The 27,727-nt window shown below is 55.8% G+C and overlaps 1 protein-coding gene across 2 annotated transcripts in view; it reads right to left on the bottom strand.

Moving 5' to 3' along the window:
• Positions 1-13,133: 13,133 nt before the first annotated feature.
• Positions 13,134-27,727, bottom strand: part of RPS6KA2 (ribosomal protein S6 kinase A2) — a 212,553-nt gene continuing 197,959 nt past the window's right edge. For both annotated transcript variants that reach the window (XM_057739541.1, XM_057739540.1), the window contains exons 15-21: positions 26,083-26,172; positions 24,173-24,331; positions 22,503-22,664; positions 19,962-20,038; positions 18,407-18,524; positions 15,672-15,809; positions 13,134-13,978 (exon numbers count right to left, since the gene is read on the bottom strand). In XM_057739541.1, the coding sequence (XP_057595524.1) occupies positions 13,853-13,978; positions 15,672-15,809; positions 18,407-18,524; positions 19,962-20,038; positions 22,503-22,664; positions 24,173-24,331; positions 26,083-26,172 (870 nt within the window). In that variant the 3' untranslated portion in view covers positions 13,134-13,852. The remainder of the gene's footprint in view (positions 13,979-15,671; positions 15,810-18,406; positions 18,525-19,961; positions 20,039-22,502; positions 22,665-24,172; positions 24,332-26,082; positions 26,173-27,727) is intronic.

Genomic DNA, 27,727 nt, shown 5'->3' with positions numbered 1-27,727 from the left:
GTATAAAGTGATTCAGACAGCCCTCGTCATGAAGGAAAGCTCTTCGTTTCAGAATGAGTCCAGCTAATAATAAATAGGAAGGAATGGCAGAATTATAGAGCGTCCGTCTGTCATCGCCAGTGAAATACTGATTTAAACAAAGAGTATCAAGGATGCTAACTCCATTCAGTAAAGGAATGGGAATCGGGTCTTTGCAGGGCAGCAGTGTCATCCCAGGGGTTACTGGCTGGTCTGAAAGGGGAGAATGCACATTTGCAAGGAGGGATGCAGCTGGACTTACTCAGCATCACGGCGGACTCTAAGTGCCTCCTGGCAGCCCCGGCCTACGGTCCGCCCTGCATCTTGAACCTGAATCTGATTAGGCCTGTGGGCCCAACTTCCAGTTCCCAGGACACGAACGTGCTAGAGGAACGAGTTAAGGGAAACTCTGAGGAAGAGACCCAGCTTCTCCAGGACGTGGAACACGTAATAGGACAATAGGACAGTGACATCCCTGTCTCCCGCATGCCCCTGGCCTGAGGCAGGAGGGAGGTCTGGATTAGCCGTGCCCAGGAGAAACGTAACAGGAGCCACAGCCCGAACTTTGAGTGTTTAGGAGCCACATGAAAAATGTGAAAAGAAACAGATAAAGTAAATTTTGATAATGCAGTCTATTTAGCCCAGTATATCCAAAATATTATTTCTATAGATAATCAATAAAATATATTATCAAAATATTTTATTTTCTTCGTTTTGTACTAAGTCGTCAACATCTGGTGTGTATTTTACACTTACAATTCATCTCAATTCAGATGCTAAATTTTCATTGGCAATACTTGATCTGTATTTCAATTTCATAGCGTTTACAGTTTAAAAAAGTATATTCACACACCCAAGTTGTTCCCAACATACTGAAAAAATTTCCAAAACTGAACTGAGTACCAAAGAAGAAAAAAGAAATCATTTTCCTTTAACATCTGCATTTGCATCGACAAAACCAGTTTACTTTTTAGAAGAATTTACTTTGAAAGAAAAGCATATCGGATTGGAAATTGCATCAGTTCAAGTTAAATAAACTCACCTACTCGTTTCCACTCGGTCCTGTTAAACTTGACGTCAGAGGGTAGTTGTTGCCTACAGGGAAAGGCATCTCTTCAGTGTGGGGGTAGTTTTTGCAGTTAATTTACGTAGTGCTGTAAATTACAATGTTCTGCCTGTGTAGTCCTGTTAGGAAAGCTGTGTCACATCATTATTATTGATTTGTATTCCAAAAATTTCAGTTGCAAGTTCTCATACCTGTCTAGCTAGGGCACAAGTGTGAATAAAGTCACATTTTGAAAAGATTTTATTTATTTGGTTGTGCCGGGTGTTAGTTGTGGCACATGGGCTCCTTACTTGTGGCATGCAGACTCTTAGTTGCAGCATGCATGTGGGATCTAGTTCCCTGGCCAGGGATGGCACCCCAGCCCCCTCCATCTGGAGCCCAGAGTCTTACCCCCCCACACTTGCATTTTAAGTGAAGTTTTTAAGCTTCGGGTTTAGCTCACTCATACACAGAGTGATGCTGGGGAGAAAACACAAATTGCACTGCTCTTTGTTGCCTTTGATCCCTGAATATGTGGCAAACATTCCCTTTATTTCAAGAAATTCTTGGAGGTAAAGTAGGAGTAAATCTTTGTGAAACTCTTGCAGTGAGCACTGTCAAATATCGTTACCTTCATTGTTTTTAATGAACTCTTTCCACGGAGGATGAGTCAGAGCACTGGCTCATACTTAATGAGCAACTGAAAAAAACTGTTTATGACACTCTTCACAGTGTCTGCTTCTGAAAACCAGATGCGAATAAAGCCGAATGCAAGTATTTTCAATATGCGTCACGCAATGGAACAAAGCGAGGAGAAACATCAGTGTCTTGTTTTAAAATTCCAAAGAATCCCTGATTTTCCGCTGACGTAGCTGGAGCACCATCCAGCGTGTGAGAACTTACACCCGTTTTTCCACCTGTAGCTGACACTTTAAAAGACCCACAAATGCCCGCCTCGGGCTCTATTTTTCAGGCCGCGAATTGGCAACGTTTCCTTCTACATTTGCAAGTCAGCTGTTGGCTGGGGCGTGGCTTCAGCCCAGCACCAGCTCAGCCCTTCTTCATTTGTTTCATATCTCGTTCCATAGTCGAGTTGCTTAGGTGTGTTTGAGATCCGTTTATTATTATTACTTTTTTTAAACCAAAATGAGGTTTTGAGCGATCGTAATCCGATCACACAACGTTGGCGGCCTGCTGCACTTTCCACAAATATGAATGTTCTTTACCATCAAGTGCGGTCCCCCCTGCTGTGTCCCTGGCTAGTCTCCTCCGGACACATTACAGATCATTTCCATTGATGCCCCACCCGGGGTTCTTCCTGTTTCACCTACACAACCCCCGGCCAGCCCTGCGCACTCTCTGCTGCGGTGCCGCTTCCCAGCCGGAAGCCAGTGGCTGGGAGCTTGGATTCTAATGGCTCCGACTGGGCCTCGGTTCACACACCTTCCAAGTGGGCTAAAGGACAGAGGGTAAAGCAGCCGGCAGCCTTGTGGCATAGCTGGGGTGCACGCCCGCTCAGTGTAACCCGGTTACGCAGGTCAGTCACAAACACTGAAACGCAGGATCAATCAATCATTTCTTCAGAAACTTTCACCCACAAAATGGGTTAAAGTTTGACTGGGTTAAGCTTGTTGACTTGACCTCGAAGGCACCTCCACGTGGGCCGTGCCCTGTGGTCTGGAGGGCGTCTGAGCGGCGAGTCCGAGAGCTAATGTTTGGTCTGTCCTCACGTGTCATCCTCGGCCTAGTTCTGCGCAGCTTTACGGGATCCCGTGCTGACCAAGCAAACGCCAGTGTCCTTGGGTCACTTAGCTGAAGAGGACATTGCCAGCAACAGCAATAAAAGCTACTCTGGACGGTCCCACCGAGAGAGGCAGGGAACCCGTGTGGCACCTCCCGGGGTCACCGTGTGTCACGAGGCTCCCCTCCAGTGGGGAGAAACAGGACGGCCCCAACTTCACTGCACGTGTCCTTCCCTGAAGCCCCTGAGACAGGACAGGTCCTCGCACAGCTCAGGACGGCCCAGGGTTGAGCCTGTGGCTTCCAGGTGCCAGGGTGAATGCGTTTTTCTACTTTCACACGCGACTGGTACTGGGTGCGGAAATGAAGGTTTCCAGTGACTTTGGGGTGGGGTGGGGAGCGGGAGGTTTTCTCCAACAAGTGACCCCAGAGCTTACGTGGGCCCCCACCCTCGTCTCTGCGCTCCTCCCCCCCGCTGGTCCACCTCCAGTCTCATCCATCCCACGGGCACTGCCTGAGAGCCCGGGAGACGCCAGGGAGAGCATCTGGGGTTCAGGGAAACACCAGCAGATGAGGCCTCCGCTCACACTCCAGCTGGAGAGGCAGGCAGAGAGACAGAGACAGAGAGAGAGAGACAGACAGAGACAGGGACAGAGAGAGACAGAGACAGGGAGACAGAGAAAGAGAGACAGAGACAGGGAGACAGAGACAGAGAGACAGAGACAGACAGGGAGACAGCGACAGAGACAGAGACAGACAGGGAGACAGAGACAGAGACAGAAAGAGACAGAGACAGAGAGAGAGCGACAGAGGCAGAGAGAAAGGGACAAAGACAGAGAGACAGAGAGACAGAGACAGAGAGACAGAGACAGACAGAGACAGAGACACAGACAGGGAGACAGCGACAGAGACAGAGAGAGACAGAGACAGACAGACAGGGAGACAGAGACAGAGACAGACAGAGACAGAGACAGGGAGACAGAGACAGAGACAGAGCGACAGAGGCAGAGAGACAGAGACAAAGACAGAGAGACAGAGACAGAGAGACAGAGAGAATACATTAGTGAGCTTTGGCCAAGTGCCAGGAGGGGAGGCAGGGTGATGAGACGGGGAGGCAGGGTGATGAGCCGGAGCGGGACGTGGACGGGTGGGGCGCGCGGGGGCCGCTGGTCCTTGGGGTGGCATCAGGCGAGAAAGCCTCCCTGAGACGCTGAGGCCTGGGTCCTGAGCAGGAGCCGCTGGGGAAGGGTGTCCGGGCAGAGGAGACCGCAGAGCGGACCGCAGCTCCTTTTGTTAGAGGAGCACCGGGGGTGGGGGTGAGGGATGGGGGGTCTCGCGGCACAGGTGCGCTGTGGGAGCGGGCGGCTCAGGCCCTGGCACCTTCCCTGGGGCCCTCGGGGCGGCCGCCCTGGCTGGCTGAGCGAGCCCGGCTCCCAGAGAGCCGCGTGCGGCCGGCCGCCCCCCTCAGGCCTCTGCTCCGGACAGCGGAGTGCTCACCCCGCGCCCGGCGCCACGGGCCGCACGGCCTGGCTTCCGCCGGGGACCCCACGGCAAAGGGGCGCGAGGCGCCCAACGCTGCGCCCCTCAAATGCGCGTGTGACCCCCCCCCGTGTGACGGCCTGTGGGGGCCTGTGCGAGGTGCAGAGGTTTCCATGAGGCCACGGGGGGGCTCGTACAAGAGGAAGGGCCCCGAGCCTCTGTGAACCACGACGCGGGTCCCCACAAGACGCCGAATGCGCGGGCGCCCCGGTTCGGCTCCCGGCCCCCGGAGCTGGCTGCTGGCTCCCCCTCCCCCACCCCAGTCCGAGGAGTTCTGTCTCAACGCCCGATGCCTCCGGGATTCACCGTCCTGCTGCACCTTCGTAAGGACCGTGCCCGTGTCGGGGTAGGATAGGGCCAGGGCTGCCCGTGGAGAGGTCACAGCGCGGGGATGGGGCGGCCCAGCCCAGGCGGTGGGCACGGAGCCGCTGCAGTTCTGGCGCTTTTCTCTCTGTCTGGTCCCAAGGGCTGCAGAGTGAGGGGCGCAGGTGCTGGGGGGGACCCAGCGGGTCGTGAGCAACGTGCGTCTTGGCGCCGTGTGTGCTGCTGGGCTCGGGCGGGGGCGCTGCACGGAGCGGGGCGTGTGTCCCCGGGGACACACATGCGGCTCTATCAAACTGGTCTGTCGGATGCCGCCAGACTGTGAACCGCAGGCCGAGAGCTGTCACCATGTGGTGACATCTCCTGATGAACCAGGGATGGAGGAGGGTTCCTGCGACAGTGGGCAGGGAGGAGGCGCCCCGCACATCTCACCCGGTGGGGATGTGGGTGGGAGACCAGGCGACCTCACCGTGCGGGGCTGCCAGAGGCAGAGACCCCCAGACACAGGCCCAGACGAAAATGAAGACAGATTTCAGCCAGCTCGGATGCTGGTCGGGGGTGAGGACCAGGGAGTGGGGCACGGGCGGCTGGGGCAGGCAGCCAGGACGCCACCAGGACTCTGCCAGCAGCCCTGGGATGAGGGGGTGGAACACGTTATCTCGGGCTGTGAAGCTTCCAGGCCTGCTCTCCTGGAACAGTAGGTTCCGCAAGGTACCTGCTATTCCATAATTCCCCTCCTGCTTAAACTTGCTAAAGGGATTCTCTTGTCTGTAACTAAGACTCCTGACCAATGTACTAGGACAGCGCTGTCCCCTGGAATTTTCTACCTTCATGGAAATGTTCTGGGCTGTCCAGCCCAGCAGCCCTGGCCTCACGCGGCCGTGAGTCACTTGAAAAGTGGCTGGTGTGGCCACAGAACTGAATTTTGAATTTTATTTAATTTTAAGCAATTAAATTTAAATAGACAACTGTGACGGGGGCACCCTGTTGGACGGCACGGTATTATAAACTTAAGGTGGGGTGCACCTCAAGATTAGCTGAGAACACACTGGCCAAGGTCATGGCGATCAAATACCAGATGGACGGGCTGGACTTTCTCCAGAAGAACCAGAGCTGCTGAAGGTTTTCCTTTAACACAGTGAAGAGACAACCCTTTACTGTCAACAGACAGCACCACCGTCTGTTGATAGAATTTTAAGCCGCAGCGTGCACAATGGGCTTGGCGGCCAGTGCCGCTGGGGGAAGCCCAGGCAGGAGGTCCCTGCGGCTGCCCTGCTGAGTGGAGAGAAGCGGGAAAGAACGGAAGCCCTGGCTCAGGCGGTTGATGACAGAGAGGGGCCGGGGGCAGGGGGGGGAGGGGGGAAGGCTCTGGACCATCCCGATGCGTCCCGTGGAAATGGTGGGGGTCAAAGTGCTTCCCCCCGAGCTCGGGAGGCTGGGGTGAAGACGCAGCTTCAGGGTTCATGAACCAGGATGAACCGCTTGTCAAATATCCACGTGCCTGTGAGCAGCCCGCAGTGGCCAGCAGCTCGGGGTGCAGCCATGGTGGGACTTGGTTGTTTCTGGAACTTGGAGCCACGCGCGGTATTGTCCTTCTCCACCATGGCTGACGCATGGACTCCCAGAGATGCTTTAAACGTGCAGGTGCGCTCCAGATCTACTGCCTGAGCATCTCTCCTTGGTGCTTACCTGAGTCACTGGTTCACAGCCGTTGTCTCCAGCAAAGACCTTTTCTGAAATAGTTTTTCCTATAGACCTGCTTTAAGACTTTGTCCCATAAAGATATATTTATTAAGTAACTTTCCTGCTTCTCTACAAGAGCGTTTTAAGAGAAACTTAAAAATGTCCCCTATGTGTGAGATAACTAAAATTAATATAAAACCCACAAACCCTCAAAGGAACCTGACACTTTGCCCTGAGTAGGTTTCCGGTGTGTAAATCAATAATGCTCTCACACAGCTTTGGGCAATGCTGACATAGTTGCAATGCCCAGTTCTGCCGAGACCCCCGGTCGGCAGCCCCTGGCCGGATGTAAGGGGTCAGAGGCAGGATGGGGACAGCTGCTCCCCGACCCCTTTCCAGGGCAGTGAGTTTGTTCTTGGGTGGGGGGGGCAGGGGAGGGAGGGGGCACTTTCCACACTGCCATCTAGTGGCACGTGGTGACAGTTGCACACACACGGAGAGCACTTGCTCTGTGCCGGGCTATAGTGAGGCTCTCTGGGAAGAGGAGATGAACTCACGTGATCGTCCGCGCCCCGCAGTCCCCGCGCCCCGCCCCCCCCACCCCGGTTTGCTGGCTGAGTCACCAGCTCCTGCAAGGCCTCTTCTCTGTGCTGCCTTCTCCCACCTGGCTTGAATGTGCCCCCCGCTGCCCCTCACCACTGCCCACCTCGTCCTCCCTCTGCTTCCCCACAGCTCAGCACCCCATGGCGGCCACATCCTTTGCATGATTGTTTCTTCTGTTTCCTCTCACTAGGAAGAAAGCTGATGGAGGGCAGAGCGCTTCCCTGATGCTTGGAGAAGAGCCGGTGTTTGCGTGAATGAAGGAGCAGCTGGAGAGCCGCCCGCGGGAGACCCTTCCCTGCCGCGCTTCAGGGAGCTGGCCTTCTTGGACAGCACTGGACAGCCCCAGCTGTGGGCACCCTCTTTCAGCGTCTCCATCAGCCATCAGGCACTGAGACCCCCGCCCAGGGGTCACCCAGGCTGCTCTGCCTTGCCCCATTTCCGCAGGGGGTCCTGGAAGGTTCTGTTGGAGGAAAGGGAAGTCTGAAACCACTAGAACTTTTGGGGGTGTGGGAGCCCGAGTCCCAGACCCGTGAGCTGTGGCTTCCTTTTGTCTAAAACGTCAGAGACAGTCGCTTGCCTAGCTGCTGTGAGACCATTTATTATTTTATCATTAATCTTCTCAAGAGCTTAGACATTAAACTTTCACTACCGTTCATATCAAAGTCTTTTGGATTCAGCTCAACGTGAGTCTGGATTTCTTTGGATGTTTTCCAGGTTTCACTGGGGATATTTTGTAACTAGGGGAGAGTTTATGTCGTTAGCAAAACCTTAGCCTCTAAAAATGTGTTTTAAAGTTATGTGAAGAGCCTAATTCTGATCTTAATTTTCCTAAAAAAACAAATCTTTTCTTCAGTCTGAACACTTTTCAACTGTTATTTAGGACTGAAAACAAAACCTGATCGATCCAGTTTCCAAGTCCAGGGTTTAAAGAAGCAGAGTTTCAAAGTCTGTGGGTTTTGACGTGTCTCCGTGTGATCAGAGTTTCCAGTATCACAGTCTACCTCTCTGCCCAAAGCAGAAAGCAGCAGAGCTGAGATCAGGGCCTGAACTGGCTTCTTGTTCCGGCAGGAAAGAAAACCCCGTGTGATAAAAAAAAGCACCGAAATAAATGGAACTCACTGCCAACAATGATGCTTCTGACCTGAAACCACAGCTCTGGTTTGGAAATCGTGGCTTTCTTGCTCAAGCTCAGGTGTGATGAAAACAACATACCGAAGACTGTTTCTCTGCAAAACATTTATTTGATGTTTCGCCTCCTCATGGCAAAGTGACAAACACATCGCCAAAGCGGACATATGTCGTAAATGAGTGCTCTTGATTTTAGATCCTGAATTACAGCCATTATTGGGGGAGCAAGTCCACAAAACTCGAAAGTCACGGGCTCACCACTGAGAGGCTGGTGATGCCTGTTGCTGAGAAGAACTGGCAGGTCTTAAGGATCCGTGTATGTTTGAATTCCCTTCCTGAATACACAGCAACTCCCCTTGGCCTCTGCTTTACCCTCAGAGCGTGCATCGCCTTGGTACCTCCTGTGTGCGCACTGTTACCGGTTTACCTTCTCTCCCCGCTGCCGGAAGCCTAGCTTCACCAGAGGCGGACCCTGTGGCTGCTGCAGCGCCCAGGGCAGCGACGGGCATGTGGCCCAAGCCCAGGAAATGTGTCTTGATCGAGTGGATCTGCCACAAGGATCTGCTGTTGCTTCCACACATCAATTATGAAATGATCGTCACGGAGTGAAAGCGCTCCCAAGCTGAAACAGCTGGAGCGGGGGCCAACCTGCCCGCGGAGACGCCCTCGCCCCACGTCCGGCCCGGGACGGGGACACATCCACACGCGTGGGCGGCAGAGCCGGACGCCACGCCTGGCCTCTGACTCGGGATCCTGTGCGGCGCGCGGCCCTGGGATCTGCCGCCGCACACGAAATTTACTCCTTTCACCTGGGAGGTCACAGACCGGATAAAGCACCAGGGATTTGGTGGACGGCGGAACGGGGTGACCCGGGAGCTGCCTCGGAACCAGGGGGCCCAGGCCCGAGGCGCCCTGACCCGCCTCATGCTTCCGGCATCTTGGGAAGCAAAGACGGCGGACGGCTGGGCTGGCATCGCCTAGGACACGTGGCGGGCTGGACTGAAGATACAGACGCGACGCCCAGCATGAAAGGTGCCTGGAGGACTGTTTTACACCCTACAAGAGGCGGACGTGTGCGCTCGCGGCTGAGAGTGAGCGGGACGTCCCCGAGAGAAGGCAGCAGCCCCCGCGTGAGCCCGCCTCCCCTCGCTGGCCCGTGGGTGGCTCTCTAATGAGACTCAGTTCAGCAAGGGGGGACCGCAGGTACGGGCTGCAGCCGCTGCTGTCGGGAGCCCACCCCGGGCCTCGTGTGTCTGCGCGTGTGCGCGGTCGTGGACCTGACCCTCAAGGACGTCACGGGGCCGGGGAGACAGGACCGCACCCCCGTCCTGAGCCGAGGGTGGCAGTTTGCTTCCAGCGCCTTAGGGACGACTGTGGTTTCCCAAGTCTGGCCCCGGCTGTGACACAGCCCCCCGCGCACACCTTCTGCCTGGGCCACGCTCCACCGCCCCCGTGAGACTGGGGGGCCAGGGGACTGAGGTCCACAGGGTCCCGGTGTCGGCTGGGGACAGGGGTCTCTGACCCGGAGGCTCGTGTGTTTGTCCGGCATGCATGAGACTGCGGCTGGTAACGCGTCAGCTTCCGAGAAAGCAAAGCCTGGCAGACAGAGCGACGGGCCCCCAAAGGTGTCACGTGCTCATCGTGGGGCTCAGCGGAGTGCAGCTGGCAGGTGGAATTCAGGTTGCTAACCAGCTGGCCTTACCATAGGGAGCGTGTCCTGGGCTCTCCAGGTGGGAGACGTGAGGACCGGGGCCTCGGCCCCTGCACCTGGCTCCAAGGCTGGAGGGAGGGGCCAGGAGGAGCCAAGGAGCGCCGGCACCTCCAGAAACTGGAACAGGCAGGGTTCTGACTCTGCCCTGAAGCCCCCAGAGGGAACGCAGTCCCGCCCACACCCTGATTTCACCCCAGGGGACCCATCTCGGCCTTCTGACCTCCAGAACGAGCACATAACGAACCGTTCAGCACCACCAGGTTAAGACATTTGCGGGAATTGATCACAGCAGTGACAGAGGATGACACCGACGTCAGAGCTGCTTCCTCCAATTCGGTCTCCTCCAGTTGGCATTTTCTGAGCACGCTCTGGGGCCGCAGCAGAATTCCTTGTGTGTTATTGTTGGCCCTGAAATTCAGTGCTCCTCCTGCACCGTGAGGCTGAAGGATCTCAGCAAGAGCCCTCACCTGCTGGGGAAGCAGCCCTGAAAACGACGGCAGAGAGGTGTGTGCGTGTGGGTCCCGCCGGCTGACACATGCAGGTTAGGAACTGATCGAGAGGGAAGAAGAAATTAGGTTGCAGCGCGGACGACCAACGTTGTAGCTTCTTGTTTTATTTCTGTACAAAGAAAAGATGGGCGTGAGGCAGCAGGGGGTAGTGCCCGGGGGAGACCGCGGGGAAGGCGCCCGGGGGAGACCGCGGGGAAGGCGCCCGGGGGAGATTGTGGGGAAGGCGCCCAGGGGAGACCGCGGGGCAGGTGCCCGGGGGAGATTGTGGGGAAGGCGCCCGGGGGAGACCGCGGGGAAGGCGCCCGGGGGAGATCGTGGGGAAGGCGCCCAGCAGCCTACCCGGCCCGCCCGCTTTGGTCCCAACACGACTGTCCCACGTCCTGCCGGGCTGCGCAGGGAGCACACACACACGTGCTCACACGTGCACATAAGCACACACATGTTCACACAATCACACAACGCACCTGTGCACGCACTCACCCCCCCCCCCACGTGCACGCACGTGTGTCCCTGTGCACACGCAGCTCTCAGTGCCGCAGGGCGGGGGTGGCGATGTCACCCACCCCCAGGAAGAGCAGGGGCTGGGAGCAGCCCGAAGGCAGTGCGGGGGGTGGGGAGGGGGTCCTGGGAGGGCGTGGGAAGCTCACCTGCAGACTGTTATTCGTAGCAATATACAAAGTCCAATATCACAGTTATGCTAGAAAAATATTACACTTCATAAAACCCATGTTTATTAAAAAAATCTATTCAGAAAGTCTGGAAAGCGTAATAAATATCGTAGAGTGGCCGCCCATCTCCAACATAAAATATAAAGCGTGAACACGCGAGTCCCCTGTAAACACGGACGCGGGCAGGGACACAAAGTGCGGGGGGGTCCTGGGTGGAGAGCGGGCTTGGCCGCAGCTGGCAGGTCCCTGCACGGCGACGTCCTGGGCCTGCGGGCGGCTTCTCCTCACCTCGCAGGACCTGCGGCATCCTTTCCATTCTAGAATCCCACGGCTCTCGGAGAGGTGAGGAAGAGAACAAGTGCAAATCAGACTCCCCTGCGCCGGTGGGACCAGTGGGGCCAGGGCGGCGCCCGGGTGCGGTGCCGGGAGTAACACCATCCGTGAGCAACCCTGGTTCCGTCAGGGCTGCGGCCGTGCGGGGCCCCGGAGCCTTGAGCACAGCAGCGCACACGCAGCTAGTCTGAAGCGCGGACAGCCTGCCCTCGGGGTACCAGGGAAATCTCACTCCAGGCTGATGCGGGGGCGGCACTGGGCAAAGCTCTCACTCCGAGGGGTGAGTCAGGTGTTTCCCTTAACGTGTGTGTGGCGGGCGCGCCAGGGTGGATGAGACTCTTGTGGGTGCCATGGAGGGACCGGGTGGCGGGAGGGGGCAGGAGGCCTGAGATCCAGGGCGCGGGTTTCTCATGACCAAGGCTGCGGTTTTTATGATCTACGGGGGTCTGACTCTATCGGAGGGCAGGGCAGCCAGTTATCTTGCTGGACTGTCACACCACGTGTGCAAATCCTGCAAAGCCTTGCGTGACCGGCGGAGGTGCCCGGTCCCAGTGAACAGCACAGTGACCACACCTGCAGTCACACCCCGGCCGCCGGTGACAAAACCCAGCCCCTGGCTCCCTCACTTAGGACTTTTGCAAGTTCAGTTAAAAACAGGTTCTCCACTCCTCCAGGCTGACGTTCTGCGGAAGGGGTTCAAGTATCACTGTTTTGGAGAAGGGCGAGCGAGTGGAGGTATTTTACGGACATTCAAGTCGAGTTGGTTCCGCAGAGCGGGGAAGAGCCGGGGGTGCCCCTTCGGCCGCGCAGGGCTGCGCGCTCACCCGCCCAGGGCAGGGTCAGGTGCGGGGCCAGTCCCGGGGTCCCCGCAGGGTTCTCAGCGGTCAGAACGTGAGGCTGCCCACGTCGGCGTCCGGGGGCCGGTGTGACACACAGAGAACACGCGCCGGCTGCTCTCCCAGCCGGGCCTCGCGTCTCCCTCTCTCTGCGCTCTCCCTGCGTCACAACCCACGGACTCCAAGCAAACCAACAAACGTGGCAACAAGCCCGGGACAGGGCCCGGGCGGCTGAGGGACCGGACTTGGCCCGTGCAGCAAACACAAGATACAAGGGCCATCGCTGATTTACAGGAGGGCAAAACCTGCGCCCTGGGGCCTCCCAGGTGTTCCTAAGTTTCTTAGTAACCGATGAAATAGGTCTGACCTGAAGCAAAACTATTGTGGATGGAAGCCTTCTGAGCCTCGGGAAAAAGCACTTTCTATTGAGAAATGTGAGAAATGCCCAAGAGGGCTTTGTGGGGAAACAGGTACACGAACCTGTCCCCACCTTTTCATTCCTTGTGGTTCTGAGAAAAAAAAAAAAAGGCTCATGGGATAATTAAAGCTTCTGCAACACGTTTATATTTTAAGGTCTGAAGACCATTAGACCAAGCTAGGCAGCTAGTTTTTAGAATGTGGCATTGTTTTTGTTTTTGTCGAGTTGGGTACCAGAGTGAGTTGAGATGGAAGGACTTTTGAAAACTGTCTTCTTGGTGAAAACCCGGCTGAGACCAGCAGGTGCCCCCTCCTCACTGAGTGCAGGGGGTGCCCAGCGTGGCTGGCTGGGCCCTCCTGTTGCGCACCGCCTGGCTCTCCCTGCACCGCGCCCACTCCCACGTGCATGCACCCCGAGGGAACTATCAAACATCCCTGACACGTCAGGCGAGGACACAGCAGAAACACAAAACACGACACAAAAGCACAGCTTCCACGAAGGGCACCCCTTCCGCTCCCCTCGGCCCCGGGTGGGGGGCGGGGTCTCCAGGGGAACCGCGACAGGACCCGTGGGACGGTTCCCACGGCCGTGGTGCTCCCGTGGACCAGAAAGGGGAAAGCCAGCACTCGGGGAGCCCAGGCCCTCTCGGACGCATGGGGCGGCCTCAGTGACCCGAGAGCGGGGGCAGGAGTGTGGAGCGGCCACTCCGCAGCCCTCGGGGAACGAGGAAACGTGGGCACAGGCTTTGGCCGGCCCCTTCTGGGACACGAGTGATTCCTGTGACATGTGGCCACTGTGGAGAAGACGCCGCTCCTGCTTCTGGGGCGGCCTCACCCACCAGACCTGTGAGAGACAGGGGAGAACACGGGGCGCGGCCCCACGCGGGAGCCACGCGACGAGGGCTCTTTGGATCGTCTGGAGGGACCAGGCGTCTGCTCCTGGGTGCCCTGTGCCCACCAGCCACTCAGCCGCGGGAAGGGGCCGAGGCGCAGAAGCCGGGCCCCCGGGGCTCTGCCGAAACTGTCACCTTCATACCATGACATCTGGGCCGCATGTGCTGGAAATCGGACCAGATTACTGACTGGGAAAAACATCTCTCCGTAGAAACATAAGCCACGGCCGTGCAAGACCACGGGCCTGCAGGAGCCTCCAGGGCTCAGCACGGGCCGCGGCGGAAGGACGCCGTCCGGTTGGCTGGGGGCGGGGGCGGCAAGGTCGGCGGCCAGGCGTCGGGAGGGCACCCGTCGGGCCCCTCTCTGGCTGCACGAGAAGGCGCAGGGCGAGCGGGTGCCAGGCGGGGCTACAGCCGCGTGGACGTGAGTCTCTTCATGCCCCGCCGCTGGGCCAGGCTGGACGACAGCACGGGCTCCAGCCGTGGCGCCTGGGGGGCTCTGTTCAGGGCGAAGTAGGTGGCGGCCATCGCTCCCTACAACACAAGGGAGCAGGGGTGACGCGGGGCCTGGGCCTCGCTGAGCCTGGCGGACGGCAGGCCTTCCTTCAGGACCACCGAGCACTGGCTCTTACACACAGGACGTTGTTCTGACTGCCGTGTCCACCTCCCCCCGCCCCCACCCCCATCTGTGAACTGTGCGGTGACTCGAGGTAGAGGCTCCGGGCTCACACGGAGCCCAGGGTGAGGTCCCCGGCCCCCGATCTCCTCTGCGGCTGCTGGGTCCGCGGGGCACCCTCCTGGCAACGGCCAGGGTCCGTCAACCTCCAGCTCCGCTGACTTTGAGGATCTGGACCCACTTGGGTGACCGGGGTCCCCCTGGAGCAGCTCTAAGCCCTCGATGGTCTCGAGCGGGCGGCTCCCAGCAGGAGAGCCCCAGGCCCCGTGCGGCGGGGCAGCACACACCTCCTAGAAGAGGGTCCCACCCTGGATGCAGGCTCCTGTGCGATGGGGGGGACGTGTGGCTGTATGCGGGGTGCTGACTGGGGCTCACGGCCTCACACGTCCTCACAGGGGCGTGGAGCTCTCTGGAAAGGCTGTGCGAGATGGGCCAGAATGCCTGAGGTGCAGGACCAGGGTGCAGTGTGCTGTGTTTCAACAACAGCTGCTTTGATAAGGTGGGTTCCAGCCTCCAAGGGTGACCCTGAAGCCTGGGAGTGCCGTGGCCTCAGCCCTGTCCACGCAGAGCGTGTGAGGCAGGACCTCCCGTTCCCACCATGTAGACCCCCCCAGTCCTCTGGATGCGTCAGTCTGTCTGGGCTGCACATCAGGGGCCAGTGCATCAGTACCAAAGTGACCAGAAGCCACCACTTGGCTGTATGTCGGTTTAAAGACACACGGCTGCAGTGGCCCCACAGGGTCAGAGAAGTGAGGCTGGGGAGAGTCCGCTGTAAGACATTCACAAGAGGAGCAGCTGCACCGCAGGGTAAAACCTCTTGATCCCTGGGGCAGGGCACCCTTGAGACGTCTGCTCTGAGCTCTGCAGGCGTGGGCTGGTCTGGGCTCACCTATCGTCCTGTGCTTCTTTCACAGCCCCTGGGTCTCAGGACGCTCTAAGCCAGGAGGCAAAGCCAGGTGCCACGTTGCATGTGTGGGGGCGGGGGGGGGAGGGAATCTATCAGGAAACGTGGGCTGGAGAGGCGTGGTGAGGGGCAGGGGTCAGCAAACCACAGCCTGGGCCCAACCCAGCGCCTGCCTTTTGTAGATAAAGTCTTACTGGAATGCAGCCACACCCACCACTCGCCTGTCATCTGGGGCTGTTTCGGTAGTGAGACAGTCATCTGGCTCACAGAGCTTAAATTGTTTGCTGTCTGGTCTTTACAGAGAAGCCTGCGGAGCTCTGGTCTACAAGCCAGGGCTTGGCACAGCTGTGCCCGCCCTCCGCCTCCGTCTCCTCTCTCATTATCTCTGTCTGTCTCTGTCTCTCCCTTTATCTCTCTGTCTTTGTCTCTGTCTCTCTTCCTGTCTCTTGCTCACACACACACAGAGTTTGGTGTGTGACTGCATGTATGGGATGCACTAAGTAAATGGAAGTATCCCTGCCTATCTGTGTGTGTTACTGGTTCCCTTTCTGCACCCTGTGATCCCTGGGGGTTAACCGTGCAGGTACTGGAGCAGCTCTTCTGGAGTCCCTGCCCCCACCCTTCTGCTGGGGACCAGAGGTCGGTACCTTCACCAGGTGGACGTCTTGTCTGCTGAGCTGGTTTGGGGACAGGTGCTCTCTGTTCACAACCCACGGGTGCCTGAGGACCTGAACGGCCGTCAGGCGCTGGTGAGGGTCCACGTGGAGCATCTTGGACACGACGTCCTGCGGGGGGAGGTCGGAGAGAGGAGAGGGAGGGCATGAGCCTGCCGGCTCTAAGAGCCCGCCCAGAAAAGTCCCTCTCCTCCCTCTCACGGCAAAACCTAATCACGGTTCCGAGAGTGACTCTTTGCATTTGGGGTCAAATGTTTACTTTGAGGTTGATACGTATGCGAATTTTTTAAAGAAAGTTTTAACCATCATCAACTTGGCGGGTCACTCCAGGTTTATATAGTATTAAAGATTTTATGTCTAAAGAGAAATCAAACGTGGAAATGTTCAATAGTGCGTGTAAGTTACTGAAATATCATTTGAGTGAAAATGATAATCTCTTGCAGGGAGAAGCTAAAATATCGACCACCCCACAGATATAAACCAGTCATAACAATGTCCTCAGTTACATTTTATCACGTGTAATAAATGTTACTCTCCTCAAATCCACAGATTTTTGCTACACTATTTGCGACAAATAATCACCAACCACGGAATTAAGAATCTGCTGCATCACGTGTCCAAAGGGGCCTGTTCCATAGAGGTGCTTTTCTCATTTGACTGTAACATCACAGCAACAAAAACTCCTAAAATGGGATTAAAGACTGAGCTCCACTTTACATTTACACGTTGCAGTACATGCACATGTGTGTACAGACAGGTGCACCCATGTGCAACGACAACTGTGATTTGCATCTGCGTGGAATTCACTCTTCACACGCTCCTGCACCTGCCCTTGTGAGTCATCGGGGCCGCCCTGGGGGGACAGGGTGACTCTCACATCCCCGTCTCGAAGATGAAGACGGGATGCGTATAGCTGTTCACCAAGTGCCCAAGGAAGAGCCTCGGCCAGAATCTGCGCTTTTCCACCCACCTCCTCTCCGTCCTTTACTGTTCCCACCACATTCCAAAAGGACATGAAATCAGTTAGAGCACCTGCATCATGTGACGTTGACTCCCTCAACAGAATCTGCGGTCATCAATCACAACAAAGAAACCCTACACACTAATAATACAATACCCTTCTGCTACAGAGAAACCCAGTGACTTTTAATATTTGATTACATTAATCTCAGTAACCTCTTGAAACAAATATTTCCTGGAAGGATTGTTCTTCCTGTTTCCAGGTGTAAAAATGAAAGCAGAGAGACCTTTACTGACTTGCTCAAGACCTCACAGTAGGGAACTCCCTGGCAGTCCAGTGGTGAGGACTCCACACTGTCACTGCCAAGGGCGAGGGTTCAGTCCCTGGTCAGGGAACTAAGATCCTGCAAGCTGCGCAGTGCAGCCAAAAAAACACCCCCCTCCAAAAAAAAAACACCCGAAAAAACCCGTCACACTAAAGCAGCGTGTTTTTATACAGTGCGTGCAGGATGCAGATAAAGTATTATAAAAACATACAAATCTGTTGGCTTTGCTTGTTTTTGGAGGATTGGAGGTTTTGTTGTGTGGTGAGCACAGAGGGGGTGAAGGCATGGGGGAATGAATGAGGGGAAGATATGGCAGGGAAGGGGCAGGGAGAAGTTGGCAAGGTCCTGGGAGGCAGTGAAGCCCTCTGCCTGCAGCTGTGACCTTGGTAATGTGTCCTGTACTTGAGGGACACCTTTCCTGCCACCTCCTCCCTGCCCCCCGCTCCTGCTTGAAATCACCTCTCAAAGAAACCCCCAACACCCAAGGCCTGGTCTGTGGCTCTGCTGTGAATCAGAACTAAGTTCCCACACTCATTCGAGACACAGTGGATGGAAGGAGCACTGAGGGCGTCAGGGTAAGTGACACAGAGGAAGTGCTCACTAAATGCCAGCTGCCATCACCTCCACCATGACCTTCACTATCACCTCCACTGTTCCCATCATGTCCTCCCCATGACCTCCACCATCACCGTAGGCGGTCACATAGAGATGTTCATGGGAGAGCTGGAATCAACCCTAGAACTTCTCCTCCTCTGCCAGTCACTTTACAGTAACAGGAAACAGAGGTGCTGCTGCTTCTTATGGTGGTTGGATTATAATTTACTATTTGATTAGAGAGGAATTTGATGTCAACAAGAAAAGACCAAGTCGGATGGACAGAGAAACAGGGCTGGTCATGAATGGTGCAGCTGCAGGGAAGCCCCAACTCAAAGTATTTTTAACTAACAGAAATACACCCCTGCACCAGAGCTCTATTTGATCAGCCTGTGAACACTCAGGGCAATCATTTTGCAACGTCCCCAAAAGTGTGATGGTTGATTTTCTGTGTCAATTTAGGCCATTGTATCCAGTGTTCGGGCAAATGTGGGTCTATTTTATACTAACTGTAAACAGACTATAATCTTTAAAACTTGTGACTCACTAGGTTGTACACCCGAAACTTATAGAAGATTGTGAATCAAGTATACCTCAAGGAAAACAAAACAAAACAAAACAAAAAACATGGGTCTAGATGTTTCTGTGAGGGTGATGTTAACATTTAACTCTGTCAACATCTCCATAATTGGGTAGGCCTCATCCACCAGTGGCTGGGAGCCAGTTGAAGGTCTGAAGTGAAAGAAGACTGACGTCTCCAAGGAAGAGGGAATTCTGCCAACAGACAGCCTTTGGACCAGAGCTGCAACATCTACTCTTCCTACTCACCTTTGCTGCATCAGATATGGAATCCCAGTTTCCTCCAGAAAGGGCGTACTTCCCACTGCCAATTCTTGCCAAGATATCCTCAGGAGTATCATCTGGTCCGTTTGCAAAAGGGGTAAATCTGTGTGATGAGAGAATTTGCTGGTATGAACTTCCATTTTATAATCTAAAATAAAGTTCATTTTGGCTCTTTGTCGTAAAAAGAATAATTTTTTCTTTCCCATCACACTCCCAATCCAGGATTCACGGTAAAGTCTAATTTATTTCTTACTGCCGTGTCTCTTTTCCCTACTCGGCCAGTGCTAAAGGTTGATAAGGCAAGTGAAGAAAGTTCTGTGGACCCAGGATGAGCCTTTCTGGACCGTTTCTGGCTTCCATGGTGACAATGTGGTACAGTGGTTTGCCTGGTGATGCAGTTTCCATGGGGACAGTGTGGTGTAGTGGTTGGGAGCCTGGGATCTGAAGTCTGAGAGACCCATGGCTGATCTATTACCAACTCTGGGTTCTTTGACAAGTTAATTTTTTGAGCCGCAACTGCAAAATGGGCAGAATAAGACACTGGCAGGGATCGACTGCAGCGGTACGCACGGAAAATGCGGACAGTTCTCGCCCCATCGTTAGTCTGTGAGAGACGTTTACTGTCACACCTTCACATAAACCTGGGGGAAGGGGGTCAGTATGTGCCTCCCTAGCAAAGGAATTACACGTGATTCTGACAGCACTTCCCTTAGTGGCAGGGTTTGTGCTCCTAGTTCACGTATCAGCAAAGTAAGCACCAGAAGAGTCAGAAACTGTGGCACCAGGAAGAAAGTGCAGGGCCTCCTCTGCTGCTGCAGCCCTCAGAGCGTGGCCCTGGCACACGTGGGTCTCCCTCTCCACTGCGACACTCGTCACTGACTTACTAGGACACACCTCACAGAGGCCACGCAGAAAGCGGGCCATTCTCAGTCACTCTTGTGAGGGCCTCTGGTCCATTTTGCCACAGTAAACAGGACTGGAGGACCTAGACACCCCTCTTCCCCTCCACTCAAGTATTTAACAAACTTAAAAACGCTGGGCACCAGGGGATCTTAGGATTCTAGACCTTCTTGGCTGGAAGGAGCTTAAGTGTCACACAGTGTCCTCTTCTCTTTCGGAAGGGAGGGCAGTGAAGCCGTTCAGGTCAGGATTCACCCGGGAGCAGAGCTAATGAGGGTAAATCTACCACCCAGAGCCTGGGCTGCCTGCCGCCTTCAAGACACTGCTGCTTCCTGGCTCGAGAAGATGTTTGTACGGAAAGGCGTTGTGAGCTGTGCAGTGGGGAGAACATGGACACGTGGTCAGAGGTGGGTGTTTCTGTTGAGCTGAGCCATGGAGCCCGGTCCCTAATTCGGGAGACACACTTGGACAACAAGGCATGACCTCCCGCCCTTGCTCTCTGGTGGTCCTGCAGGGGCCTCGGGAGACTGGACTCGAGGCCTGCGCGTGTGGGCCCCACCCATGCACGGGGACAGGCCGGAAGGGCCAGCTGCCTCGGCGGGGGTGCCCGGGCGCCGACACGCACGGGGGTGTGCCTTACCCCGCCAGCATGGTGTACAGCAGGATCCCCAGGCTCCAGATGTCACACGCCGCATCGTAGCCTTGCCGCTTCAGGACCTGTGAGCAGAAAAGCAGATGATGGGTAAGCACTTGGCAGAGAAAATCCAAGTTCACAGCATGTTGCTGGGATGGGACCATAAGCCCGGTGGGGGGTGGGGGTGGGGAGGAACGGCCGGTGGGGTTGGGGGGATGTCCTCAGTGGGACCAGCGTTTATGGCCGCAAAGCCAACCCTAACTCCCTAAAGACCAGCACACACAGGCGGCCCTGGCTCCTGCCAGATACACGACAGATTGAAAAGGAAACATTTAATTTTTAAGGCAGGAGCATTTGGGGAGTTCCCAGGTGGACTAGTGGTTAGGATTCTGGGCTTTCACTGCCGTGGCCCGGGTTCAATCCCTGGTTGGGCAACTGAGACCCTGCAGGCCATGCAGTGCGGCCAGAAAAAAAAAAAAGACAGAAGAATTCTTTTACTATCGTAACACATACTTAGCACGACATTTCCCATCTTCCGCATTCGGAGCGGTAGAGCTGAACGGCATCAGGTACGTTCACCTATACCGCTGGGCAGCCGTCACCACCTTCCACCCACAGAACTCTTTCTGTCTCACAAAACTGAAACTCTGTCCACACGAAACACCCCCTGTCCCCCAGCCCCTGGGAACCACCATTTAACCTTCTGTTTCTATGAATTCGGCGACTCCGGGTCCCCCATAGAAGAGGAATCACAGAATTGTCCTCTTCCTCCTGGCCCATCACGCTAACACAACGTCCTCAAGCTTCATCCACGCTGGGGCGGGGACAGGACTTCCCTCCTTTTTATGGCCGACTCATGTTCCACTCTATACCGTTCCCCCCTGCGACGGACACTTGGGTTGCTTCCACCTTTTGGCTGCTGAGAACATGGGTGGACAGATATCTGTTCTTGCCTTTGCTTTCAACTCTTTTGGGTTTATACCCAGAAGTGGAATTCCTTGGTCACCTGCTAATTCTGTGTTTGATTTTTTTGAGGGCTAGTTAAGACGGGGGAGTTTTCACGTGTCCTAGGATGACACGCTTCAGTAGAGGGCAACCCTCTGATATGTCTACAGTTGAATAAGAACAAACGCTCTGGGTGGCTGCAGGTTATTGGACTGACATTGAACGTGGAGTCCGGACAGCTGTGTTCAGGGCTGGGATCTCTGTATTGTGGGCGTGGTGCCTGCAGCCAGGTAGGTCACCGAGGCGTGTGAACACACTGGGCGTTCAATGTTCAAGCCCTCGCCCATGTTCACTCGCTAAGTGATCTTCAAAGTCCCTTCAACACATGGAGCCTGTTTTTTTGAATCTATGAAGTGTGGCTAATAGCATCTACCCCCCTGCCCACTCCATGTGGCATGTGGGAATAAAAGCAAAAAATACTGGTAAAAGTGCTCAGTACATGCTAAAACATGTAGGGTAGTCTAAAATCACTAAAACCAATACTATTATTATTAGTATTGATCAAAGAAGGCAATAATATTGATCAAACAGAACCTGATTGTTTTCAAAGGGGCCACGGGTAGCATCTGGACAACCTAACAATGTCCCCAGCTGCGTATCCATCCGTATCCCGGCAGGCACGCGGACATCTTCCTCGTGGACCACTGGCCGGTAACACCTTGTGGACCCCGCCTGGGTCACCTCTCAGACAGCTCACAGACCAGCCACTAGGTGCCAGCATGCTCTCAGGACTCTGTGTACCTGTCACTGCACCTACCAGGGGCACCCTGGGGCAGCTTCACCCACCACCAGAAGGATTCACGCAGAACCTAACGTGTTTTCATTCCTGACCCCGACTCCCACTCCCCCCATCAGCAAAATCAGCCTTTTCTGTTTCCAGTCCTGCCCTCACCAGCGTCTCCATTTTGGTTGCTTTTCTATTGATAAAAAGCAAGAAACTGGATTTGTCTTCACAAACACACCAGTGACCTCAGGACCTATGGAAACGATCCCTGGAGCCGGAAAAGGCGGAAACGTACACACGAGATGCGCTGCCGAGGTCTCTGATGCCCTGAGAAGGGGGGGGCAGGAGGGAGGGCCCTCAGGATCCACGTGCGTTCTCACCCGCAGACCTCGCGGAACCCTACCATTCAACGCCGTAGCCCCTGCCTCGCTTCTGCTGTGGAAAACAACCTGGAGCAAGAACTCTGGCCCCAAGGAAGCCACGCGCACCCTCTCCCGGTGCAGCTGTGGGTAGATGTCTGATCCACGGGCTCCCTTCCCGGCCGTAGGAGAGACGGACGTATTCTTTCTCACTCCTGACAAATAGGCGGATGTGATTGAACTTGTCTACCGCACGATGACCATTCTACACGCAAACCTCACCATTACGAATCTTACACATAGGAAATAAAATGACAAAATAACTGTGTCTGAGCAAAAAGAGACCGAGGCTCCTCATTTCTACCCTCCAGTGTTACTGCCGACTCCAATATACCAAACGACGCAGCGCCTCCGAATTCGGAGAGGGCCGTCTCCCCGCGGGTGCGGCGGTGCCCTCACCTCCGGGGCGACGAAGTTGGCCGTGTAGCAGGGAGTCATCAGCAGCCCGTTCTCCGCTCGCAGCTGCTTGGCAAACCCGAAGTCAGCGATGCGGATGGATGCGGGGTTTCCAGACTCGTCCACATACAGGATGTTGCTTGGTTTCAGGTCCCGATGGACCACCTGCAGGGTCGGGGGGAGTCACGCCTCACTTGGGGCCCAGGATGCAGCGGGGCTGCTGCACTCTGGAGATCAGAGTTTATTTGGAGTCGTTTATTCCGGGCAGGTCCTGCGGCAGGAAGCGATCGGCTGGGATGCTCTCATCTCCGTGGATCCTCCCCCCTCTTTCTCTCACACTGACACTCAAAATTGAGGACCCCGCCTAAGCCCCTCGGGCGGTGAGTATTTGGATGAATAAACACGTAAGCACACGTCCAAGATCAGGGAGGCCCGCTGGGGTCATCACACAGAGGGACGCGTGGATGGAAGATTTCTAAAGATAAGCGTCTGCCGTGTGACGCCACGTCCCAGCGGGCAGGTGTCGGGGACCCCAGGGGGGATGCAGTCACGGGCACACGGCCAGCGGACGGAAACCCGAGAGCTGCATCTGTGCCGAGGGAGCTGCAGCGCGCTCCCGGCACCAAGGACGTGGCCAGCGACGCCTCAAAGCACAGCGGCCGTTTAGCTATTTAGGGCACAAAGCGGCTTCTTCTGAAGGGGACAGAGGCCGATTGTAGGAACGCCTGGCGTGCCAGCACACAGCTTGGGGCCCACGTGTCCCCACTGTCCTGCTAACACCCAGGGAGCGGACCGGGGAGGGGGATTAAAGGGCCACGGCCGGCAGCCGGCTGGGCTTACAGAGGCTCCGATGGCCGGGAAACAAAAGACTGTGGTTCCGGTTCTGTGGCTCCCCTCGTGCAAGAGAAGCCAATCTGCTAAACCATCGTCCGAAGGGCTGCTTCTAGAGGCTGACTGTCCTGGGAAGTGCGTACTGTTCCCAGACCACCAGTGACCACCGTGCGGTCCTGGGGGGATGCCCCGTTCAGAAGATACTCACTCGCCCAAACCCTTCTGTGCTCTGGTCTCCTCATCTGTGAGATGGGTGTGATCTAAGGTCTCGAACTGCCCAAATGAAGAGCTTAGAGCAGCATAACCCTAACCTGGACCCTGGTGAGGACTGAGCCTCAGAGGTCACTGTCACTTTATCACCCTATTCCTTGGCGTTGGTGGAGGAACTCAACTTTCAACAGGGCAAGTGGGACCTCCCCGGAGGTCCAGTGGTTACGACTCCGCGCTTCCACTGCGGGGGGCACGGGTTTGATCCCTGGTTGGGAAACTGAGATCCCACATGCCACGTGGCAAGGCCAAAATAAATAAAGTGTTTATACAAAAAAAAAGAAAATTGTTTAAAAAAAAATATAGGGCAAGTGATGAACATTCCAATGTACCCCTTTATCAAGCCCAAAGTAGGTTTTTGCTATCACTGGTCCTGGTGAATTAATTTCTTTACCGAGTTCCTGGACACACACCGTGTGTGTCTGAAATTATAGACCCAAGGGGGACGGCTGTGGTTCGGGAGGAAGATGAGGATGCCTGGGTTCCCAGCTCTGAGCCCGTGGACCCTCAGCGACCCCGGTATCCCGCTCTTCCCGGCCCCGCCCTGAGGGGCTGCCCTGGGAGCACGGCCTCACCCCCTGGGAGTGGAGGTAGTCCATGGTCTTGGTGATGGTGCACAGCACGTCGCTGGCCTCCCGCTCCGAGAAGTACCTCTGCCGCAGGATGCGGTCCAGCAGCTCCCCGCCACGCATCAGCTCCATCACCAGGTACACAAACTTCCCGTCGTCATACACCTGCGGGCGGGCAGGAGAGCATGCAGGCCTCAGGGACCATGCGGTCACCCTTGCGGGCCCGTGGCCACTGGGAAAGAGGGGCCTCCCCGGGAGGGGCAGGGGGCACATCAGGGAGTAGAGCCTGGGGTCTCAGGGCTCGCCTGGGAGTAAACACAAGACTTCTATAGAAAATGAGTGAGACTTTCCTAGTCACTCCAGACAAAGCTCTGAGAGAGGAAACAGCGTTAATGATTTGCGGCCGGGCGGGGCATGGGTCGGCAGGGCGAGAGCTGCGGGGATGGATTCGCTGTAGTGACCCGGGTGCGGCCCCGCCTCCGGGAAAGCGATGTGCAGAGACTGACAGGTGGTGCTGGCCCAGCCCCAGGGGGCAGCGTTCTCCAGGGCCGAGCTTTTCAATCCTCAACACACAGGGTGACAGGCCGGCCTGGACCCAGCAGGCCCGGGGTCGGGGCGGGTGGGGGGAAGCCTGACCCTGGGGCCCCTCCGTGTGAGGCACAAGCCCTGGAAGTCCAGGAGGAGGGAAGGCAGGAGGGCTGACTTGCTTTTATTTCAGAAAAGCAATAGATAGAGGAGGCTTCAGTCATACTAGCGCTAATCTTTGCAAAATTAAAAGGCAAACCAAACCAAACAAGCTCTGGGTCTCTATGTGTCAGGCTGGGAGCTCAAGACCTCCCAGCAGGGGGGCTGCCCAAGAGCTGACACGAAACAGAGGGAAACGGAGCAAAGCACCTTAATGTGGTGACGTTCTAGCTTATAAGTCAGTGATTCTCAGAACACATCACTAAAATAATGCGCCTGGCTCTGGGCTCAATAAACGATGTAAAGTTGATCTCGGCATGTTTATTTCTGAGTTTATGATCGAATGCTCTCCTTTTGAGAACGTGCCCAGCGTGACATCACTCAGCCCAAGCCCAGTCAGAGCTCTTAGAGAGTTTTCAAATTCATTGGTTTCTGTAGCAGATCTTCACACACACACGACCAAGGAAACGGCCAGAGGACGGACCTCGTGCAGGGAAGGGACTGACCCAGGGGGATGAAGCTGGGCTTCACCTGAAGCCTTGTCCACACAAGGCCCTGCATCCCACTTTCCTGAGGACTGAGCTGGCATTTGGAGGGCCCCTTACTCCAGACATTTACGGAGCCCGAAGGGAATTGAGGAGGCCCAGTATCTTGAGATTCGGGTTCACAATGCTGGGATCGCTCTGGAGTCGGAGAGCAAAGGTGGAGAGGAAGACAAGGCTCGCTCCCCGCCAGACCCAGAGGCCCAACCCTACGGATGCCGCCAGGTGCCTCCCACTGGCTCCGTGTGGCTGTCCCTGCTCCCGTCCCCTCTGCCAGGAACAAGGACCATGATTCACTCCACAGGGAAAGCGAAGGAAGCTGGAAGGGGCTCTGGACCCAGAGTCTCAGATCTGAGCCCCCATCTCACTGGCTCCATGCTCCCTACGCCTGCGAGAAACAGCACGCCTGGCTTAGAGTCCACACCAGTTCTCGCTCCTCTTTCGTACGGCACGTCACGCTATGTGATGTGGGAGGCATGGGGTGTGCATAAACGGCCCAGCAGTCGGGCTACCCAGCTGCTGGGTGACCCCGAGGTGCCCGGGCAGCAGCCGCCCCTGGCTCCGAGCTCCTGAGCGCCAGGAACAGCTGGTGGACCGCACGGCACGCTTGCACCGGATCAATGGTGGCTGTCCATGCAGCCGAAGAAACACGAGGCACGCGCGACACCGCCGCCGCACAGAGACACTTACGTCTTTGAGGGTGATGATGTTGGGGTGCTGGCCGTACCGCAGGAGGATCTCGATCTCTTCCGAGGGGTCTCTTTTACTCTTATCAATGATCTGCAACAAACAGAGCGCGGACGTGAGGCTTCCGGCTGACGCCTGCGGCTGGGACCCTTCCTGTCCCTCCTCCCCTCCAGCTCAAGCTCAACCAAGACAACCCACAGTCGCCTAGAAATTCACGGCAACCCTTTCTTTCCCAATGAGCAAAAGACTGACATTAAAAAACGAGGGCACCGGCCTCCAGACGCTAATCTTAAGCCATGACGGGGTTGGATGACAAAGGCAAGGTTTGGGGAGCTCACACGGGCACCCCCAAAAGCGAAGGTGCTTTCAACCACTTGGCAGGCTCTGGGTTGGTGACCTGTGCCCTCTGCTCTGTCCAAAGCAGGCCTCAAGCTGCCCTGTGTCTCTCGCCCTTTTTGGCGGCTACACCCCAGCAGCAAGGTGAGACCCAGCGTGGTTCTCCCCAAGAGGCACCGGGCAGGGTGGTGTTGAGGCTGAGCTGTGACCTGCACGCGTGCGCCTTCTGGCTTCTCTCTCCTCCTCCCCCCAGCACGTGCAGCCCAGATCTTAGGATGGCAGGTAAAATCCTTTCCCCCGTGAAAATAGATGGCTTCCAACCACAGGCTGTCACAAATGAAAGCCTACTTTGATACAGGGGGTCACCTGTTGGTGGACAGAGGCTAATACCTCTGCAGGTGGCTTCCTGTGGCCCTGCTCCTGCTTCTTATGGGGCTGGAGCTAGCTGGAGAGGGGACCCCATTCATGCAAAGTCCACAGCACGCGCATGGGAGACAACACTCAGGAGTATTGTTTTTTGTGCATTAGATTCACCTAATTTCAGAACATTCTCCGCGTGGAGGACGTGCAGTTATTTTACTGCTGGAGTGTGAGGAAAACACGCCTTCACTCAATCACGTCCAAGCCTCTAAGTGGAGCTTTGCGTGAAACTCACTCTCTTGTTTAGATGGACACAACGCTCGCAGCACAAGACCAGTGCTGGAGCTCTGCCCGCCCCGCCCCTCCTGCCACCCTTTCACTGCGGTGAAAGACGGTCGTGGTGCCTGTGCTTCTCTCTGTCTCGGTTTTAAACCCACCCCCAGGCTCTGATGACACTGGCGCCCAGGACCATGAGCCCCGTGACACACGTTGTTCAACGAGCAGAGACCCAAGCTTCCTTTCTAGACAGCATTTTCTTCCTTTTGTGACTAAGGTTCCAGCTAGAACACCAGGGTTACTTCTGTTATTGACATAAGCCGACGCATAATGCATCCTCCTAGAGGAGACTTTCTAAAGGCTCAGTCCGTGGGTGGTGGCGGTGATGCCTTAACACGCGGACGCCTAGGTGGCTGGCTGCAGGGCCGGTCCTCACACTGCTTGGATCGTACGTTGGCCAACAGGGTTCTAGGACTGTCTCTGCCCCAGCTGCCCCCTGGGCCACTCAACCCTTCTAGGCTGTGATCCCTCTGCAATTTGAGAAGGTTAAAATCATTACTGGTTTAAAAAAAGCTAGTAGTAGATTCATTTTCTTTCAAATAGAAGTTCACGATAAAGGAGATAGATGTATTTTTAGCATAAATCACAATGGAATAGGACGAAGGATGAACAGAAG

Source organism: Hippopotamus amphibius, chromosome 6, assembly GCF_030028045.1.
Source record: "Hippopotamus amphibius kiboko isolate mHipAmp2 chromosome 6, mHipAmp2.hap2, whole genome shotgun sequence".
In the NCBI taxonomy this organism is placed as follows: Eukaryota; Metazoa; Chordata; class Mammalia; order Artiodactyla; family Hippopotamidae; genus Hippopotamus; species Hippopotamus amphibius.
This window is presented reverse-complemented; position numbering and strand designations above follow the sequence as displayed.